The sequence below is a fragment of the Thamnophis sirtalis genome, unplaced genomic scaffold, assembly GCF_051295495.1.
Source record: "Thamnophis sirtalis isolate CommonGarterSnake01/CBP01778 unplaced genomic scaffold, rThaSir2_p1.2 scaffold_4, whole genome shotgun sequence".
NCBI lineage: Eukaryota > Metazoa > Chordata > Lepidosauria > Squamata > Natricidae > Thamnophis > Thamnophis sirtalis.
The window spans coordinates 52841170-52863424 of record NW_028261384.1 but is presented as its reverse complement, the minus strand read 5'-3'; the positions used below and the strand labels follow the sequence as shown (position 1 = coordinate 52863424).

General features: G+C 37.6%; 1 protein-coding gene across 6 annotated transcripts in view; it reads right to left on the bottom strand.

The window, feature by feature from the left end:
• Positions 1-22255, bottom strand: part of NOD1 (nucleotide binding oligomerization domain containing 1) — a 63597-nt gene that overhangs the window by 9946 nt on the left and 31396 nt on the right. For 3 of the 6 annotated variants that reach the window (XM_087712919.1, XM_087712920.1, XM_087712921.1), the window contains exons 7-9: positions 20302-20385; positions 18717-18800; positions 4564-4647 (exon numbers count right to left, since the gene is read on the bottom strand). In XM_087712919.1, the coding sequence (XP_087569045.1) occupies positions 4564-4647; positions 18717-18800; positions 20302-20385 (252 nt within the window). Of the gene's footprint in view, positions 1-4563; positions 4648-6672; positions 6722-18716; positions 18801-20301; positions 20386-22255 lie in introns of all 6 variants that reach the window. The other 3 variants (XR_015696371.1, XM_087712922.1, XM_087712923.1) reach the window with 3 other exon arrangements.

The following is a 22255-nucleotide window of genomic DNA, read 5'->3' as shown; positions in this document are numbered from 1 at the left end:
CCAAAGACCAGAAAAAAGAAAGAAAACCTCTAAATACAGGAACCACTTTCAATTATTCGTGGGATGTGAATATTGAGAACATATAAGACCAATAACAAAAAAAATGCACTATATTTTCACTTCACAAACAATCCTCCTTGAAGTTCTAGCCAGTTGACTATCCTAATCTACAACAGGACTCCATTTTGCCTCTCATGATTCTGCTCTTGCTTTCATTTCTGATGGACCCTCAATATATTATTATTGACACATTATTCAGATGAATCAGGAACATCTATGTACCCACCTACGGTACCTAATGATTGCAGCTGCACCAAGGAAAAATATATTCAGTTCTATTCATTTCTTGTTTATATTGTTCAAGCCAATAGCACTGTAGCCATTGTTCCCCAGAGTTTTGCAACAGATTCTGGGCACCATTTAGGATAACTTTAAATGCCACCTGCCCCTTTTGTTAGTGCCAGGATTGGCTGTTCTACAGATAACTATTGTTTATTGTACTAGTCACAATCAGCTATTTATTGTAAGAACTCCAACAGAATAAGAGAGGAATGGTCTGTTTTTTATTTAATTACTAGCATATCAGACTTAAGTGTTTGATACTTCTGCTCTCCAGATGAGAAGAGTATCATAAGCAGAATTAATGTGCCGACCTCATCCTTCCCAAACAGACCAGAGTATAACTACCAGTTATGTCCAACAACTCTGACTTGAAGAATTTTCAAAAGAGAGAAATTCTATTAGCAAAAGCATTGATAACACTGCTGACAATCAAAGATAAGCTGAAACAGAAAGAGGGCATCAAGATTATATGAGAGATCTTATAAGCAAAGAGTTGCTAAGAGAAGTCTATACAAAGCTGATCAAGATGATTAGAGGACTGGCATCACAAATGGCAGAAGATATGAGACTGTTTTGCTATTGGAAAGATACAGGTTGATAGATGGAAGAATATAATTTAAAACTAGTTAAATTTAATGAAATTTATTGGTAATAGATATAGCTTAAATAAATAACTGATAATGTTACTAATGTATACAATGTGTAGTGTTATGATGAGTATAATTGGATATGAATATTGAATGGTACCCATGTAAGGAAGATTAGCAATCCCTTTGGATTATACATAAAGGTTAATAATAATAATAATAATAATAATAATAATAATAATAATAATAATAATAATAATAATAACCAGGTGATAGCAGGGTCGCCGAGAAGGAACATGAAAAAATCGCAAGATACCAGGACTTAAAAATCGAAATTCAACGACTATGGCACAAACCAGCAGTGGTAATTCCAGTGGTAATTGGCACACTGGGTGCTATACCAAAAGCACTGGAATTACATTTAAAACAGTTAAAAATTGACAAAATCACCATCAGTCAAATGCAAAAAGCTGCACTGCTTGGATCTGCACGCATATTACGAAAATACGTTACGACGTCCTAGACCCCTGGGTGGGGCCCGACTAGTAACCAATGCCAAATCCGGCGAAACAACTGGCCGCTGTGATACAATTGTATAATAATAATAATAATAATAATAATAATAATAATAATAATGTTTTAGAGAATGAGAAAGTCAAGATCTTGTGGGACTTCAGAATTCAGACTGACAGGCACTTGGCCCACAACACACCTGACATAACAATAGTTGAAAAGAAAAAAAGTATGGTTCATTGACATTGCAATACCTGAAGATGCATGGATTGAAGATAAACAGCAAGAAAAAATCACAAAGTACCAGAACTTGCAAATTGAAGTTGAGCGACTGTGGAAATAGAAATCATGTGTTCTCCCAATTGTAATTGGAGTCCTTGGAGCAATACCTAAAGGGCTACCTCATTATTTGAAATTTTAAATTTATCAAATTTGAACATTCTGATTCTACAAAAAAACACCCTACTTGGAACAGCTTATATCCTCCGACGTTACCTTAACAGTTCCTAGGTCCTTGGTTAGGACTCGAGCTGTTGAGCTATCAACCAGCCCCAAAGGCTGTGAATCTCACCAAAGATTAACCACATAATAAAAAAAGAACCAAGTTAGATACAATTAAAGTTTTGATTATTAGGGGGAAAATGTTATGATAAAGGATATAGTCAAATAAATGAGGGATAAGAATAACAATGTATATATAAATATGGGTATAACATAAGGAAACTGGATGTAAACTTTAAACAGTGATTTGGAAAGGAGGATTAGAAAACTTTGCTATTAAATATTATGGATGTTTAGCTAGAATAGGACATAAGGATTTAGTGTTAGTGAAAGATTTTAGAAATAGTAATTGAAAGGCCAGGATGTGGTTATGTATTAAATTTTGGTATATTTTATTATGAAGGATGCTTAAACAATTATAGTCAAATGAAAATGGAGGTATAATGATGGTGACATGTATAAATATTTGAGTTAAAATACTTAAGTTAACATGAATTATGTTTGTTGACTGTGGAAGAGATGCACGAAAGTCTTTTTGTAACCAACTGATACATTTTCTATAGCATGTAAAGAAGGATGCTGTATTTGTTTTAAATTAAAAAAAATATTAAAAAAACAATTTTCAATCCTACCACAATACTATAATCCAACACCAACTAGGATCTTCCAATATATGCAGCACCTCAAGAATGTAGTAGAGTATAGTATGATATAGTAGAAGACAGTACATCAGACTGTTTCCACAACCTATCAATAAAAGTTAATGGGTCTTATATAGAAATAGGCAAGAAAACCTTATGGATCATAACTCCCTCAGTTTGCTGTTGGTCGTATTGGCTCAGGATTGATATGAGTAAAAACATCTACCAGTAGCAATCAGAAATTGTTTTCTTTCAGTTCAGTTCAGGTGCACAATTGAAATCATTTGGCATAATAAAAAGTATCAATTATTTTATGATATTTTATACTAACTGCTTCAATGATACTTTTTGGAGAAGATGCTTCTTTCTGCCCCAGGTTCTTTGTTACTAGGAATGGATTTTAAAGGAAAGAATCCTGTTTCCTTTATTGTCATTTTTAAAGATCCCACCAACTTTTATTTCATGCACATTTGCTCGTTTTAACAAGCCTACGTTCAGTTTCCTTATCAGCTGCCAGTGTCTTCCTCTTTTTAGTACAATGATTTTTCTCTCTCTTTGGATTTCAGGTTTGTGTAGAAAGGTTTTTATTTCAAGATTGGGGAATACTGGCTCCACTCTTCCAATACCCATTGTTCTACTCTCTTCAAACTGGGAAACCTTAGCTTATCCCTTCCAAATGATCACATTATCAAGTAATTCTATCTGAGAGTGCCTATACCAGGTGTTACAACAGAAGGCCTGAAATCAGGAACTCCTATTTCATTGCCGCTTTGGGGGTATGGATTAAGGTGCTATCCTACAAACCAGGACACTGTAAATTCTAGACCTGTCTCAGGCATGAAAACCATCTGACAGGGTGATTTGGGACCAGTCACTCTTTCTCAACCCAACCCATCTGACTCAGTGGTTGTTGTAGGAAAAATAAGAGGAGGAAGGGATATTAGGTATGCTCACTGCCTTGAGTTGTGTGTAAAAGTAATAAAGGAATAATTTAAAAAATTTGATAAAAAATAAATGATTGTATTGAAGTACTTAGAAACCTATATAAAAAGAGGGACTTTCTGTTTCAAATATTCCATCTCAATTGTACATGGATGGGATTAACCAAGTAGTCCTGCTTCCATTCTCAAGAGACTACAATAACAAAAGTAATTAATACTTGACTAGAATATAAAACTATAAAAATTATGGCCTACATATGTTTGTTTTTCTCTTCCTTTTTCCTCTTGTGATTTGTCTTTTAGATTGGCCAATATTTTAAGCTAGCCTCCCCAGAACTAGGGTATTGTTGTGATCACATCTCCCTGTGATGCTTCAGCCCTCAGTTCCCCTTTCTTTTCCTTGTTGATAGTGAAAATAAATTGGAGACTTTACTTTTTCCATATGAATGCCTCCAAACTCAGTCCTTTTGATAGCGGTTTTAAAACATGCTTTGGGGGTAAAGTCAGTAGTACTGTTAGAATGAGTGGTGTCTTTTTTTCTGATAGCAACCAGTAAGCAGATGTCAGCAAACATAAAATAAAATATAAAATAATCACACTGGCAACTGGACTTGCATCAAATAATCGGGGTACAGTTTCAGGTCACCTGCTTGAATCTGTGGAGATGGACAGAGATGATGGCAATCTGGGGCATGCCCTGTTCTTTCCTAGTTTGAAATTATCAAAATGTTCAGATTAACACGTGATTAGGGCATGTTAACTCTTAATCGGTCATTCTCTTTCATATATCCCTTTCTCAAACTGCCAGTTTCATAGGTTGTTCAGAGTTAGCCTATACATCAATCTAGCTTAGTGGAACCTCTGCTTTTCCAGTTCTTTTTGGAATCAAACATGCGGAAAGACATTTGACAATGCTGTGGTTTTTAATCTCCCTCCTCAGAAGGTTAGGATGCTACAAAGCAGATTTCTTCCACCACTTTTGCAAAAAGATGTTCAAAACTCTGTAAAATTTATTCTCATCTTCTTCAAGTTCCTTACCAAAATATATTTACACCATTGTTGTGTTTCATCGCTTCTGCGAGACTTTTACCTCCTTCTGTAGTGATGCTGTTAAAGGCAAGGCTGTGAAGCAAACAATGGAGAGTTTTAAAAATCCAGAAAGTAGTACCACCCAAGCAGCAATTACTATTTTGATTAGGTTTTAAATAATATTTTTAATAAATTAATTAACTGTAAAATTCTGTAGATGCTTTCTTTTTTTTGTCAATTTTTTTATTTTTTTATTCTCTTACATACCATTTTAAGTATATAGTCACATAATTGTTATTCTTTTTTACATTTATCATTCTTATACATTTATTATTTCATTTAATAAGTTATAATGTACATTTTGGGTTGCTTTATTTACCATCCCTTCCTCCTTTTGTAACACCTCCTTGCTTTCCCTTTCTTTTCTCCCTCCCTCCCTCCCTTCTCTACTTCCTTCCTTCCTCCTCTCCTTCCCCTTCCTTCTTCTCTTCCCTTTCTCCTACTCCTGCTCTTCCTCTTCCCCTTCCTATCTTCTCTTCTTCTCTTCCTCTCCCTTCCATCCTCCTCTCCTTACCTCTTTCTTCTTTCCCCCATCTTCATTTCATTCTCTCCTCCTCTCTCCCTTTCTTTTTCTATTATTGTTGGTGTATATTTCAAAACTCAGTTTATGTTTCCTTGGGATGATATTTCACCAACCCAAATATAATTTAGTATCATTTCTTATTCCCTTACCTTTGCTAGTCTACCCTAGTTATGTTTTCCCCCCTTTATATCTCACTCATGAATATATACTTATATATTTAATCTTTTCATTTCTGTTTTCCCGTGTCCCCCCCTTTCCATTTAATAGTGCATCATTTGGGTACTTTATCTTCTCCCTAATTTCTTTTCTAGCTTGCTTTCTCTAGCCAATCATAAAATCTTCCCCATGTCTTGAAGTACTCCGATTCCTCTTTATCCTTTATTTTCATTGTCAACCTATTCATCTCTGCACAATCTAATATCTTTTTTGTTATCTCTTTGTCTGTTGGTAGCTTATTTAATTTCCAATTTTGGGCAAATATAATTCTCACTGCTGTAGTTACATATATAATCAAATAAATACTCTCTTTCTTGAATTTCTCTGGAATAATACCTAGTAAAAATATCACTGGTCTAAATTCTATTTCTTGTTATAACATTTTCTTTAACCATACTCTTATTTTAGTCCAATATGTCTTTGCTTCTGCACATGTCCACCACATATGATAATATGAATCTATTGCTTGTTGACATTTCCAACATTTCATTGACTTGTCTTTAAACAACTTTGCTAGTTTTCTCGGTGACATGTGCCATCTGTAAAACTTTTTGTGTAAGTTTTCTTTGTAGGCTGTTGACATGGTTAATTTATAATTCCTTTCTCATAGTTGTTGCCACTTTTCTAGTTCAATCATTTGGCCAAAGTTCTATGCCCAAGTTAACATTGTATCTTTAACCACTTCTTCTTCTAACGTAGTTCTTAATAGGTAGCTTTATAGTTCCTTGATTATTCTTTCTTCCGTTCCCATAATAAGTATCTTATCCAACTCCAAACTTCTTAAGTTAAAACCATACTCCCTGTTATCTTTTTCCTATCTTGATTGTATTTGCAATTGTGAAAACCAACCTATATCAATCCCTTGTTTTTCTAATTCTTGTTTTAGTTTTAGTTCCCCCCTTTCTGTTAAGATATCTTCGTATCTAATAATATTTTTCATACTACTAATATTTGGATATGTCAATGCTTCCATTGTTGAAAGCCACATTAATATTTCTAAATAATGTTTCCCTTTAACTCTTTCCCATATTGTTACTAATTCTTTCATTACATAACGTCTTTGAAAATAATCATGTTTCCTACTTTTATCTTACCACAAAAAAGCATTCCAACCCAATTGCAAATCATACCCTCCAATGTCAATAATCTTGTATTTCTCAATAAAAGCCATTCTTTCATCCAAGCTTGATAGTATAAGTATAAATCTTTATTGTGGTCGAAGACCAGGAATACACATTACTTTTTACAATATATTGAAAAGTATTGACATTAAATATATATATTAAAAGTATTGACACTAAAAGTGGATAATAACATACATGTTCTCAAATTGTTAAGGTCACTCCCTGGTTTACCGGGGTGAAAAGCCTATAAGTATGGGAATAAATACAATGGTTAGAAATTGTTAGAGATATGTCTAGATAATTGGTACAAGATGACAACTATACTTTTGTAACCATTTTTTTTTCTTATGGACATTGCAGCAGCACAGAACTTTGCCACTGCATACGTGGTAGCCAGGTTTGTGTCCTGGAGAAGAAAGCCTACATAAAAATTGTCTGCCCTCCCTGGCAATCTCTCTAATAAGGGGAGAATATGTGCAGATCTACAAACTCTATATAGCTCACAATGTAATAGAGCATGTGAGATATCTTCAACTTCTCCTTTACCACATATACAAATCCGTTCTGCTATTGATGTTCTCTTATACCTGCCTTGGAGGAGTGCTGAAGGAAGAATATTAAATCTGGCTCTCAAGAAAGCTATTCTTTGTTTTGGGAAGATCAGGTCATTTAGATATCTTGCCGATTCCCACACTCCCTGTTTGATACTGTCCCTACTGTGGAGAAGCAACCTATTTAGTTCTTCTTAGAACTCTATGTCCTTCATTCTATTGATTACTACTTGCTTTGCTTGGTCAAAGCCTAGAGACATTAAGAATACCGGTGAGACCCCATAAGAGCCCAGGTTGTACTCAATTGCCTGTTTCCAGGGGGAGGGGAAGTTATCAGTCAACACTAGTGGGGACAGTCCCTCTGGAAAGAAATACATTTTAAACCAATGAATGATCATCATCTTCCAGGCTCTTATCTGAATTTGAGGTATGCCTGTCTCAATTCTTAAATGGGCATTTGGAGTTCCTTTGGGTGAAGCTAAGATGGCTTGCAGGAATTTGGTTTGTATGGTTTCTAGCAAGTCTTTCTTTGCAAGGATTCTTGTTTGTGCCCCATATAGAATTTGCGCCAATGTTTTGGTCTCAAAAGGTTTCAAGGCAGCAGGTACTAACTGCCCTTTGCCTGTGTAAAAGAAGTGTTTAATTGCATTTGAGGACCTATTGGCTGTTTGCAATATATGATCCAAGTGTGCCTTCCATGTCCCTTGCGAGTGGAAAAACACCCCAAAGTATCTAAATGTTCTAAACTGTTCCAAACTATGTCCTTCTATTTTCCAGGAGTATTGGCTAGGTCTTTTAACAAAAACTAACATTTTTGATTTATCAAAGTTAAGGACCAGCTTGTTTTGCCTGCAATAGCCAAGTGTTGCCCTAATTGCTCTCTTCAGTCCTACAGGGGTTTGTGAAATGATAGCGGCATCATCAGCATATAAGAGAATTGGAATTTTGTGTTGTGCTAGGTTAGGAGGATGGAGATCAGGTTCTGTAAGAGATCGATCAGGGGATTGATATAGAAGTTAAACAGGGAGGGAAACAGGATGCAACCCTGCCGTACCCCTTTTTGTACCCTTACTGGTCCGATTAAACTCCCTTGGGGATTGCACCTCACTTTCGAGGTGGAATTGGCATACAGTTTTTGTATGAGGAAGAGGAGGTGTTTATCGATAGGTGTGCATTTTAATTTCTCCCAGAGGGTGATCCTGGATATTGAATCAAAGGCCTGCTTAAAATCAAGGAAGGCCACAAAAAGAGAAGATTTTTTTTATACGTATATTTTTGTACTAAAGATATGATCCATCGTAGATCTTCCTTCTCTAAAACTGGCTTGTTCGTCTTTGATTATCTCCCCTGAAATTAGCCAATCCTGAAGTTTATAGTTTAGGTGTTTGGCATACAGTTTACTAATAACACTCAGAAGACTAATGGGTCTATAATTGCCTGGGTCATTTCTATTACCTTTTTAATAAATTGGTATGATAATTACTACTCCCCAATCTCTTGGTATATGGCCTGTTTTATCTATAAATGTAAACAGAGATGCTAAAAGTGGAGCCCACTAACTGGTGTTCTTTTTGATTATTTCTGGCAGGACATTATCAGCACCGGGTACCTTATTAGCCTTTAGGCTCCGATTAACCGGGATATCTCTTCTGGTGTAACAGGGGGCCAGTAAGGAGTTTGGTCCAAACTACTTTGGCTCTCCTTGGTTACATAGTCAGGGTCTGTATAAAGCTCCCTAAAATATTCTCCCCGGGCATGAATCAGTACCTAATTAGCTGGAAGTAGGGGAGATTTCCCCAATCCTCTGGTGATGTACCAAAAAAGGGATGCATTTTTTGTCCTGACTGACTTAATTAGTCTATGCCAAGACTCCTTCAGAGCCGCACTTTTCTTTTAGAAGGGTCTTATATTGTGCTTTCAACTGCTTTAAGTAGTGAGTGTGATCCTCAAAAGGGGCATTTTTACATTTCCTGTACTCCATATTATATATCCTTTTTAATTGCACGCAATCTCTATTGAACCATTTTTTATTCTTTGAGACTGGCCTTTTGGAGTGAGCTAGTGTTCTGTTAGTGAGAACCAATTTAAAATTTAAAATTAGTTTCAAACCTATCTAAGTAAGATCCTCCAAACTTATTCCTTAGTAGAGATGTATGTAGCTCTAAGGTTTCTGGAACTAACATTCATTTAGTAACTTCCTTAGCATTTTTATCATTCCATTTAATTTTTACCTGGGTATTTTGACTCTAATCTGGGTAGGTAGGCTGTGCCTGCCCTTAAGAGATTTCTGGTGTAATGTGAGAGTAAGGATTATTGCATCATGATAGCTTTCCATTTGCGAGTCTACCTCCATCTTCTGTAAGAACTTCAGGAGGTTATATGATATTATCCAGTAATCAACTGTGGATTTTCTTCCTGCTCCCCAATAAGTATATCTGCTGGGTAGTTGCCCCATGTGGACCCATTAAGGATACAAAGATCCAAATGTACAGTCATCTATCTTACACACAAACCTGCCCGATTTGCTTTAGGGTCTTTAAATAGTCTGGAATGCAGGGGTTCTCCTGTTACATTATCATAGTGGATCTTAAATTGATTAAATAATGCTTTTGGTCCCATTCTAGCATTTAAGTCCCCCCACCTATAATTATTGCTGCTTTGGGGTAATTGTCACAGCAACCAAGAATAAAATCCTCTATGCTGTCCCAAATCTTGTTGATCACATTATTCTTATTAAGTGGAGGAATATATAGTAGATATTAAAAAGCAAAATCTTTAAATAAGAGTAAGGTAGTCACAACCCATGGCTTGAAAGGTGGCAATGATACACATTTAAATTGCAAGGATGTATTAACTAATGTCACAATACCCCCTTTAGCTCTCCCCGCCACCTTGCTTGAGACAGCCGGGATTGAGTTAATCCAATAACCATCTAACTGTATCTCTGCGAAGGCCCAGGTTTCATGTAAGAAGAGGATGTCAAATATAGTCAAAAAAGAGTTGGTCTTTTAATGGAACAGACTAACCGGTTATAAGGGGAAGAGGGTCATCTTTTGCAGCTATCAGGAAACTTGATTTATACAAAGAGAAGTTGTCTAGTTGTTGCCACAGTTGTTTTGCTGTTTTCACTGGAGGGAGAGATCCCAGGCTGGTGGCATGGTGTTTCTTTCTTTCCCCCCCCCCCCATGCCTTTTTAATCCTCAGCAGCAGGGGTGGGTTCCTCCCGGTTCGCACCGGTTCTTGCAAACCGGTTCGTCAGTGAACCCGGAAGTAATTAACTTCCGGGTTCCTAGCTCCTAGCCCTTGTCGCTGGGTGCCTGCAGGGTTTTTCTTTTTAAGAAATGCCTCTCCGGATGATCTTGAAAACCTGCAAGGTTGCTTTGGAAGGGGACAGATGGGCAGCATTTCCCCCTGCCCCCCTCCCTGGGAGCCTGCAGTTTTAAAGCAAGCCTTTGCACAGTAAAGAAAATCTCACGAGCGAGAGAAGTTCTTAACTGCTTTTACTGTGAAGTTGCAGAAGCTTCCGAGGCTGCAGGCAACCAGAGATGGGGTGGGCGAATGCTGCCTATCCTTTCCCTCCCAAAGCAACCTCTTCCAAAGCAACCTTGCAGGTTTTCAAGATCATCCGGAGAGGCATTTTTTAAAAAGAAAATCCTGAAAAGGATTTAGAGAGATGGGGGAATCCCCAGAACCAGAAGCGCAACCCGCCAGCTTCTCTGAGTGCAGCCCATTCCCGCTCCCAAGAAGACCGTTTTCTTTTTAAAAACGCCTCTGCAGAGAGGCGTTTTTTAAAAAGAAAATCCTGAAAAGGATTTGGAGAGATGGGCAGCTGGTCTTTTGGGGGGGGAATCCCCAGAACCAGGAGCGCAGCCCATTCCCCCTCCCAAGAAGACCGTTTTCTTTTTAAAAACACCTCTGCAGAAGCTTCTCTGTGGAAGCTTCCAAGGGTACAGGCAACCAGAAATGAGGTGGGGGAATGCCTCACAGGTTTTCAAGATCGTCTGCAGAGGCATTTTAAAAAAGAAAACGGTCTTCTTGGGAGGGGGAATGGGCTGCGCTCCTGGTTCTGGGGATTCCCCCCCCCCAAAAAAGACCAGCTTCCCATCTCTCCAAATCTTGTGGCTTTTCAGGATTTTCTTTTTAAAAAACGCCTCTCTGGATGATCTTGAAAACCTGCAAGGTTGCTTTGGAAGGGGACAAATGGGCAGGATTTCCCCCTGCCCCCCTCCCTGGGTGCCTGCAGCCTTAAAGCAAGCATTTGCACAATAAAGAAAATCTCACGAGCGAGAGAAGTTCTTAATTGCTTTTACTGTGAAGTTTCGGAAGCTTCCAAGGCTACAGGCAACCAGAAATGGGGTGGGGGAATGCCTCGCAGGTTTTCAAGATCGTCTGCAGAGGCGTTTTTAAAAAGAAAACGGTCTTCTTGGGAGGGGGAATGGGCTACACTCAGAGGAGCCGGCGCTTGGGGCACCCTGAAACAACGCATCCCCGCCGCCTCGTTCTACTCAGCAAGCGGGGACATCCCGTCTGTGCCCACTTCTGCTGCCACCACCTCCGCTCCCAAACACAACTGTCAGCTGCGAGCAGGTGACTGAAGCTGCTGCTTGCAGTCATTTACGGCTGCAGATAGATTGTGCCTGTAGCGGGAAGCTCTTCGCCCTGTGAGAGCTCCTCTCCAGCACTCCTAGTTTGGTAACATCATCAGCGCTAGAAGGGAGTGGGGTTGGGGGGGAGGAGGAGAAAGTTAGGAGAAAAAAAGAAAAAGATAAGGAGGGAGAGGACTGTGGGGTCCTTTGGTGTTCTCTGAACGTGGTAGTTTTTAATTAGTTTAGGGAATTTTTATTTATTTATTGTTTATAGAATGTTTATTACAAGAAATGTTATTCCTTTTTGCAAATGTTTTATTTGTGATGCAATATGTTGCTTTTAAGTGTTTAGACCAGGTTTATGTGTCTCAAAGTGGCTGCTTTTCTATGGGCAGGCCAGGTTTGTTGCAAGGCAGTGTGTTTCACCCTCCTTGTTTAGGTAATTCTGAGGTGGTTGATGGTTCTGTGAGTGCCTGCCCTTTATAATTTTCCACATTGCCTTGATGGTTTTTATTCCAGTGACTTTGTCTTTCCTGTTCTTAGGCTTAGGAAAAAAAAACTGGTTTCATTGGCAGTCTTTTGGGGGGGGGATTTTTATTTTTTTGGTGTTTTCCTAGCACTGTCATAGTTTGTGGGTGTGGGTGGGTGTGTAATGTCCCACAGTTATCTATGCATTAATAATGATCTAGTAATATTAATAATATCTAGTAATTAGTAATTTCTAGTAATAACATCGTCTTGGCCACTCCCACCAGGTCACATGGGTGGCAGGCCACTCCCATCCGGTCATATGTGTGGCAAGCCACTCCCATCTGGTCACATGGGCAGCAAGCCACCCCCACAAAGGAGGCCACGCCCACAGAGTAGGTTCGAACACCCCTGCTCAGCAGCAACAAAAACTTTTGTCTGTGTTATGGTCTATTATGGTCAGTGTTATCTCCACTGAAAAATGTTAATTAAATTAAAAAACGATCCAATGGGCATACTAAAAATTGATAAAATGAAATAAAACCAGGAGGCACCAACTGCAAACATGCTCTGGCTGCACCAGTTGCAGCTCTGCCCCCTGTAATTCTTTTTTCTAGTGCCTTCTTAATTTTTTCTGGGATTTTGGTTATTCTAGTTTTCTCTAAATATTGTTTTATTTTCCCTTGTAGAACCTTCTCATGTTGATACATTGACTTATCAGCCTTTTTTCTCTTTCCTCTTTCATTTTGTAAGCCAGCCAACATCCTGGTTCATTTGCATTTTCAAAAAAGTTTTGCTTTGCCAATTTTATTTTATTTGCCAAGTCCTCATTTTCTACCAGGTTCGATTTATGTTTTTGTAGTTCCATCATATTTTTTACTTTATTTTGTGGGTTTTTCTGCAACTCCATCTCCAAACTTTTGTACTCTGATTCCAACTTCTTTTGAATTTGTCTTTCTGTCTATTCTTTTTCCCTAAATATGTCATTGCAAGACCTCTGATATATGCTTTACCAGTGTCCCATACGTTCTGTAATGATGTGTCTTCCTTTCTATTTTCCTGGAAGAAATATGTCAATTGTTTTTCCATATATTGCTGGAAACTTTTTTCTTTTAATATTCTTGAATTTAAAGTCCATATCCCCTTTTTCTCTGTCCCTTCCAAGTCATTGTTATTGGATTATGATCTGCCCATGTGCTTATATCTATGTCTATCTTAATTGTTTTGAGTGTTAGCTCTGTTGACATCCACATCATATCAATTCTTGACCACGACAAATGTCTGTTTGAGTAGAATGTATATTGTCTTTCTTTCGGGTGTCTTATTTTCCAAACATCTTGCAAATTTAATTCTTCCACCATTGTGAAAAATGTTTTGGGTGGGATTTTTCTTGGCTTCTTGTTCATCTTTGTAGATTTATAATCTATTCCATTATTTACAATTGCATTAAAGTCTCTTAATATACATATATCTTCATAGTCATATTCTATTATCTTTTTGTGTAGTTTTCCAAAGAATTCTGCTTGTTTATCATTTGGGGCGTATATTGCCACTAATAATATCTTTCTCATGTTCATTGTTATTTCCACCATCAGTGTTCTACCTTCCCCGTCTTCAAAAATTTTATTTGATTGTATTGTCTTTCTAACATATAATGCTATTCCCTTTTTGCTTTGGTCAGCCAAAGTCGTATATAAATTACCTAGTTTTGCCTGTTCCAAAAAATTTACGTGTTGCTTTCTAATATGTACTTCCTGTAAGCATATAATGTCCAATTTCAATTTCTCTAATTTGTTGAATGTTCTTATTTTTGTTGCCGAGTTTAATCCGTTTATATTAATGGAGAGCTTTAGTTGATCTAGTCATTCTTAGCTCCCTCTGCTCCTTTGTCTCTTTGGCCATTGCTCCTTCTCTTGGCGCTTTCTCTTCCTGTTCTTTCCCCATCTCCCTTTGATCTTTCCCTTTAACTTCCTGGTGTTTAGCTCCTCCCTCTTCTCTTACCAGCATTCCCTCCTGTGCTGCTATATGTTGTTCATAAAATAATTCTGCTTTTTCTATTGTATCTAGGCTGTATCTTTGTTCGTGCCAGATTAATCATAATCCTGGAGTCGCTCACACCAGCCCAAGCAGCAGCCTCCAATAAACTGACCCCTGTTCTTGGGCTCCATCTTCAGGTTCTTGCTACATTAATCCATTCGCTTTATAGTGGCCACGTCAAGTAAAAAAAGGGGAAAAAATAGGAAACAAGGAGAAAAAAATAAACACATAAAAGAATATTGATCAAAAAGCACTCATCCACCCAAGGAGAGAAAAAAAAACATGAGAAAAATCCCACAAAATTAATTCCACAACCTCATTGCAAGAGGTTAAAAAAAGGAGATTTAAAAAAAGGAGAAAGATAAAAATTGAGTAGATAGAAAATGACCCAAAGTAACCAAATGAAAAAAAAGAACCTTTAGTATGAGTTGTCTGGGTTATCCAAGTTTCTCCCCTCCGCCCTCATAGGAAAAAGGGGGAAAGACACACTATCAGGAAGACATTCTCAGAAGCCCATTATAATGTAGCCAGGGAAGGCAAGGCAACAGCTGGTCTTATTTTTTTCTTCTAAAGGACTTTTATCAGTTTGTTGTTATCCACAATGGTTCAAGGTCAATTCTTCTACCGGGCACCATTTACTACTAGACAGCAATGCAGACAATTAATTCAACATATTTTCTTTTAAGTTCCTGACTTTGAAAGCAAATCTCAGTGATTCTCGAAAGTTACCAAGAAAATCAAAGGCATAGAATGAAAGTTAAACACCGAGCTTCTGATTTGCTTTCTAACATCTTTAAGCAGTTCTCAAGATCTATCACTTCCTTTCTTCTATCTATCATCTCCTTCTGTTTGCTGCTGGCCCGAGGGAGGGAGAACTTTGTAATATACGCTACCTCCCCTTCTTCTGCCACTCTTTAAAAAGCTTTAACTACAGGTTAAAAAGTTAATTTACAGGAATGTTGCATTTTCAAGCACTCTTATAATCTCACACAGATGTTCATCACGTAGATTCCCGTGCTGTCTGGCCTTCCAACTGTGGTAGCTCATGTTGGCTACCTTTCCTGCTTTAGGTCCAAAGGCAAATGCAGGCATTTTAGGGGAATTGCGGGTTCCCCAATCACACCTACTTGCCCCCCCTCTTCACTATCCCCCCAGGACAACTATGGTAGGGTTAAAAATAACCCCTCCCCTAATACAGCAGGAATCTGATAGTTCTTCAGAGAGCCCTCCAGAGAACATGCCCTGTTGCTGGGATTCAGGCCACACCCACCCTGCAGATGCTTTCTTAGGCAGTTACGGGTATCTTAATACAGAAGAAACTGGAAAGATTTCCTGAGTTCTATCTATACTGCAAATAGATCCTGGTGACGATTAATTAGCTTTTGGCAGAACAAACAATTAGCTGTAGACAACTTAAATAAAGTCTGCCATATTTTCACAATATTTTGAACATAGCATTTCAAGTTGCATTAATGAAAAAATGCATGACTGCAAGGCAAGCATGGGAGCAAAGTGAAAGGGCAAGCTATTTGGAAAATATGAAAAGGAATGCAGATCCCAAGTCCTCAACCTGTGTCTCCTGAACTCTCCAGGAACTATAATCATATATTCATTTCTATGCATTTGATATGAGTTCAAAGAGAGGTCAGTGGCCCTGCTGTCTTCAAGGGCTGCAATAACAAATTCAGGGAAAACATTTATTTTTCTCCCAAGTTTGGAGCAGTGTTTCTTTATGAAAGCTGGCTAGGAAATTCTGAGAGTTGAAGTTCACACAACTTCAAGAAAAACACTAATTTAGAATATTTAAGATTAGGTTTCAGTTAGACACAGGACCAAAGGTCCGATATAGATATCACAAGACTGTTACTCTTAAGGCAAGCAAACAAATCTAATTAGATTTTTCTTTAAAACAAAACAAAACAATTGGGAAGATGAGGTCAAAACTGCTTACTGGTATCGTTCTGCAGCTGACTGAGAAACCAAAAGACATGGAAGTTCTTAGACTAGAAGTTCCATTGTCACTGAGAGCAGCTACTAGACTTGGGAAAATAAGTGTCCTAATGAAATTCATTAACCAATTTTCCATGTCATACTTTTAATTGCCACTATAAACCATCTTAGGGCTTTGGAAAAATAAAAACCACTCAAAGTCTTTGAATAGCTGTGAAAAAAGAGACTAAAAATAAACAAACTACATTAATTATGAAGCAAATAAAGAACAGTCTACTAATGTTTACTAATTGAACATTTACCCCAAATCACATCTGTTTTCTTCCTGGAAATCAAGCACAAAAGTTTTAAGGGCGGGCAGGTGATGGAATTCTCAAGTTTAAAAATCATAAAGGTTCTGGAAACAATTGAGGGTAGCCTTCCTTTTAGAACATTTTCTTTCCTTCCATATTTCTTTGTATGCTATTTCCTCATAGGGCTGTAGGTGATTTACACTACATAAAGAGTTTTTTAAAATATTCATAAAATTGAAATAGAACAATTCACTAAAAACAGAGCCATTTGCTATTACTAACACAATAAAATGCTACTATTACTGGGCTGTACAGGGAGCACAGATTTTACCACAAGACCATTCTCAAGGAAATAAAGGAATAAGTTAAAGAATGGACGTTTCTTCAAGTCATGTCAAAGAACTTTTGCCTAAAATTTATCTTTTTCTTTTAAAGAATAGAGGGTGAAAGTAAGTACCGATAGGGAATGAAGATCTGTTGTTCAAAAGAAAACATCTTGCTTGGTAGAAATAAACCTTGGGATCCCCATACTCTGGTAGCGAGTGATTGAAAATAAGATAATTTAATATCTCTTCTTCAGCATTAATATGATTCATTTCTTTGTAATAATAGCAAATCTTTGATTGTGATATGAATAAAAACATATGGAAGATCATTGATTTTTCTTTTTTCATATACATGAACCAAGTAAAGCATGGTTGTCTGACCTTTTGGCTTACCTGGGCTGCACTGAGTGAAAAGGAATTGTCTTAGGTCGCATATAATATATATAATATAGTTAATCTATATAAATAACAAACTTCCTTTCTTTTTTAATATTTGTATTATCTTGCGGAGCCACATAATTAACTGTCCAGGGAGGCATGTGAACATGCATGAAGTAAAGAAAGAATAAGGAAGAAAGAAGTCAATAGGAGTTCTTTCTTCAACACAGCCCATTGGCTGAATATTTTTTTGTGGAACCTAAGAAAAAAAATGTTTTCTGCTTATATAAGGAGAGCATGACTCTTCCTAAAGCTATCTAGTGAGTGACATGACTAAATAGATTTTCAGGATCTAGATTCAGTTGTTCTACTGTCAACCTATTTTACGCACTACCTAGGAATTTTGAAAGTTGTAGTTTCAATACATCTATAGAGGACAGGATTGCAGAAGGTCATGAAGAAGCAGGCCTGCACCAATTACTGGGATTTATTCTTAGTAAGGAATGGAAGCAATGGTAGTTTAGGATATTCTATTGGAGTGACACATTGGGTGTGTCCTGGGACAATCAGATCTGGGCTGCAAAAATCTGGATAACAATGATGACAGCAAATATGGTATCTATGATGTCATCTTATCTTAGTCAATAAGTATTGAAATTGGATATCATAATCTGTTGCCCTACCCAACTCTGATATCCTAGAAAAATGCATAGGTTCCTCTGGGGGATGTTCCCTGGCCTTCAATAAGAACAATTTTATGTTTATATTTTTCCATATGAAATCCCTCCTGCCTTGAGTGCATTTCTACCACTGAGCTTTTTAAAAAAAATATGCACAATTACTGCCATGTATCCAAAAGAAATCCAGTAAAGCTCGCCATCTTGTGGAGGAGTTAGAAATGCCTATAATTCTTATTTAAACCAGCAGATGTTTGAAAGATGAAAAAAAGTAATGGACATCCCCACCACCTCTTTTTCTTTTTAAAAAAGAAATCTCTTAAAAGTCTCCTTGTTAAATTTTGAAGGGATGCCAACACCTATTTTATTTTTAATAGATTTTTGTATAGTCAAATATAAACTACCAGTATCATTTTCTGTCACACCACATTTTAAAACATCACTTAAATTTGATGTTTTAAATGATTGATGCTCTATTTTATCCTTTAAAATCCATTGCCAAATGTTTATCAGCTCCTCTAGTTCTTTTTCAAAAAAGGTCGTATCTTCTTTTGAACTGATTGCTCTTTACTTACAATAGGATGGTCGATCTACTGGGGTCTCAGAGCTGTACTTATACGTGAAGAGGAGGATCACAGAGTGTGATTATATAATCCATGTTTGGGGCTATCATATCTAGGGTTGTAAAAATCTAAATTACTTAATGGCAGAAAAGAGATATTCTATCTAGCCAAGCTTTGAATTTTTCCCAATGCTAGTATAAGGCCCTGGCAAAGGTATTGTTGGGAATTTTAAAAATGGCATAGTGATGCTCTGGATGATAGGATGAAGGAGAAAAGAGAGGTAACATTGAAAGTGACACCAGAATATTGAAGTTCTGCACAAAGGGCTAATGCTGGTTCTGCAAAGCTCATTGAACAATTCTAAATCTAGAGGGCCTTTTGGGTGGCATGTATACTCATAAAGATTTTACCTGATATTGGTTAAGGTGGGGTGATTTTTCAGTGCCTCTGCAAAAGCCTTTGCTCCTTCATCCCCAATCTTGTTACCCCACATTCTGCCAAAGACAAAAAGACCAGGTACATTAAAGAATATTACCATCATGGTTTTTTTAGAAATATTTTTTTAACCCTACCTTTATTGTTTTTATAAATAACTCAACCCAGCAAGCATACTTAATACTCCTTTCTATTCTTACTTTTCCCCCACAATAGCAAGTCTTTGAGGCAAATTAAGCTGAGGCAAAGTGACTGGCCAAAGTTACCCAGCTTGCTTTCATGCATAAGGCAGGACTAGAACTCATATCTCCTAATTTTTAGCTTAGTACATTACAATAAGCCGTCAGAATCACACTATCCCTAAGGTTCTTTTTTTTTTTTTTAAAAGGCAACTAGACTTTCTGCTCAGAAAGCGCTTTGGGACAACCAGGTCCTGGATGATTGAGAATCTCCACAGACATAATCACACTAGTTGAGAATTCAGGAAGTTGAAGTCCTCATGCATGGAAAGTGCTTAGGATGGCAATAGTAGGGTCAGACTTAGCATTATATGTGAATTAGATCAATTGTGCCTTTTTCAATAATCTATAGATAAGTTATACGTAGGTAGCCCTTGACTTACCACCATTTATTTAATAACTGTGTGAATTCATGGCAATCTCTGAAAAAATCAGTTACAACTTAAATTTGAACTTAAGTCTGTCATCTCATCCTTGCAGTCATATGATCATAATTTGGATACTTAGCAAATTGGTTTACAATCTGTTGCAATATCCTGTGATCATGATTTGTAATGTTTTTTGTTGGTTTCCGAAAAAAACCATTGCTTAACTGGATTTGCACTAGCAACTGCATGACTTGAATTATAACCACATGATTCTTATGACTGCTACAAAAATGCAGTAAAATCAGTTCCAGTCAAAGATGACTCGCTTTATGTGGCAGTGGCTTATAATGGAAATTCTGGACTCAAAATGTGGCCATAAATCAAGGCATTCCCATGCATGTGGTTTAACATTATGAATAAAAAAATCTATACTCTTTCGTTTGGAAAACAAATTTGCAAGTAGATAAAAAGCTGGGATTAGAAATGAGGTTTAATAAAGCTAGACTACTTAGCAACATAAATGTTAAAATGAAGTTACAGATTGTCTTTGTTTAACAACGACTTGTTCAGCGATGGGTCAAACTTACGATGGTGCTGAATGACCAGACCTCATACATGGTGATCATGACTTTGGGTTATTGCAGTGTCCACAGTCATGATCACTACTTGTGAGTTTCCCTGCCAGTTTCTTGCAAACAAACTCAATGGGAAAGTCAGCTGGAAATAGGAAGTCATGGACATGTGAGGTCCTCATTTAGTGACCCATGTGGCCCTTGCTTAAAAACCACAATTGGACTCCTGGAAGTGTTGTCACTAGGCAGGAAGCTCACATAGTTTTTTGGCTTATGACCATATCACTTAATGACAGTTTCTGGTTCCCATTAGCCTCATTAAATGAAAACTACATGTACTGATTTCTGTCCAAAACATTTTTTTAAAAATGCCTTACTTACCCAATTTCATACATAGTTTTACTTTTCTTGATGGCATAAGCAAGACTTTTCCCTCCCTCGCTTGTTATCTTGTTTGCTCCTATCCTGCAAAGAAATTATTTTTCTCGAAATCAAATCAACAAACATTTTTATTTCAATGCTGTTTTAGATATCTAACATTGTTTTGGAAAAAAACTGGTCTTTTCACCATGGCTCAGTTAGCCTTATGTCCCATTCTTACTTCTTCTTGTGCCATATCTGTCATGCCTGGACCTCATTTTGCCTTCAATTTTTCCCTGGAAGATTAAGTGAAGTATGCCATATTTCTCTGGGTGTTGCATTGCTTGTCCAAAATATTCTAACTTTCGCTTTTTAATGACTTTGATGATTTCCCTTTGCTTTTCCCATTCCTACATCAGCATATAATTTGATAATCTCAGTTCCAATCAGTGATGGGTTCGTCTGTACCGGTAGTAGCTGGGAGAAATGGCCACCGTACCGATACGGTGGCTCATTTGGCCCACCCGCGTTCCATGGCCGTTTAATAACATGATCGGCCCATTGCGCATGTGTGTGCAGCATTCAGTGGCTGCGCAACCTCCACCAGCCAGCTGTGTGCCACAGGGTGGTGGTGTGTGCAGGTGTGTACAGGCGCACACAGCACACATGGCCATCTAGGATGCCCAGCTCCATGTGCAGTGTACCGGCTGCGCCGGGGTCCGAAACCCACCACTGGTTCCAATCCTTATCCTGCGTTTATTACCTGTGTTCTGGCTTGCTGCTCCGTGGTGGTGTTCTGCTTTCAGATATGTAGAGGTTTAAAGCCATCTGACTTTGTTGACCTCTTCTTTCTAACTGACATAAGCTTGCAAATACTTGTCAATTATATCTCTGCTGTGACTGGCAGATGGAGAAGACATGCCTAAACCAGTTTAGGCTGTTTTTGCTACTTTACAGTTATAATTAATCAGTTTCACATTTGCCACACTCTAAGTCACAGGTGTCAAACTTGCCGCATCATGTTATTGTCATGTGACATTTTTCCTCTTTGCAGAGCTGGGGTGGATGTGGCCTTTGTGTGTGCATCCAGCCTGTGGGTCACCAGTTTGACACTCCTGCTTTAAGTAATAGCTAATTTTTAAAAAGTGGAAACTTCCAACATTCTTTAGAGAAGAAGCCAGCAAACTAGCCTGCTCTGATATCATTCAACCAAGATTTAGCACTGCATCTAAACAAAACTACTTGCCTTTTACTAGTACAATATGCTTTTATTTCATACTATGTACTCTTTCTGCTCTTTTATGAATTTTTAAAAGTACCGTATTTTTCAGAGGATAAGATGCACTCTCCACCCCCCTAAAAGAGGCTGAAAATTAGGGGTCTTATACACCGAATGTAGCTTTTTGCAAGCTTTTTTTTACCCCTAATGAGGTGCTAATGAGTGAAACGTTAGCACCTCATTAGGGCTGAAAAAAGCTTTGAATATTTTTACTGCAGCATACTCACATCTTTGTATAACGATACATCTAAGTGAGGCTTGGAAGAGTAAAGACAAACAAAATGGAGTCTGTGCTTCAAAAACAATTTCTCAAGGAATGGAAAATCTACTTCTCTCCAATGCCACACATTCTTTTGCAAATTGTGGCTATCTTCTTTGAATTTTCTCATTTAAGTATGGCCTTTAACTTTTCTGTGGAGCAGATAATTTGCTAGTACTCCTCCTCCAAGTTTCCAGAATAGAAATAGCATCAATCATGCTGGTTGATGATCTCAGATAGAGTTTAGGTAGGAAAGTGTTCTCTAGACTTCTCACTTGCCCTTAATAATGATTATTTGTAATTATTATAAGTGATTGTTAATCAGTGTGGTCTCACTTGGAATGCATAGTCCAGGGGATAAAAAGTGTGTGCCCTCAAAACCAGCAAACCTATGTGCTGAAGCTGACCAGACTAAGGACACTAGCCAGATGAATACC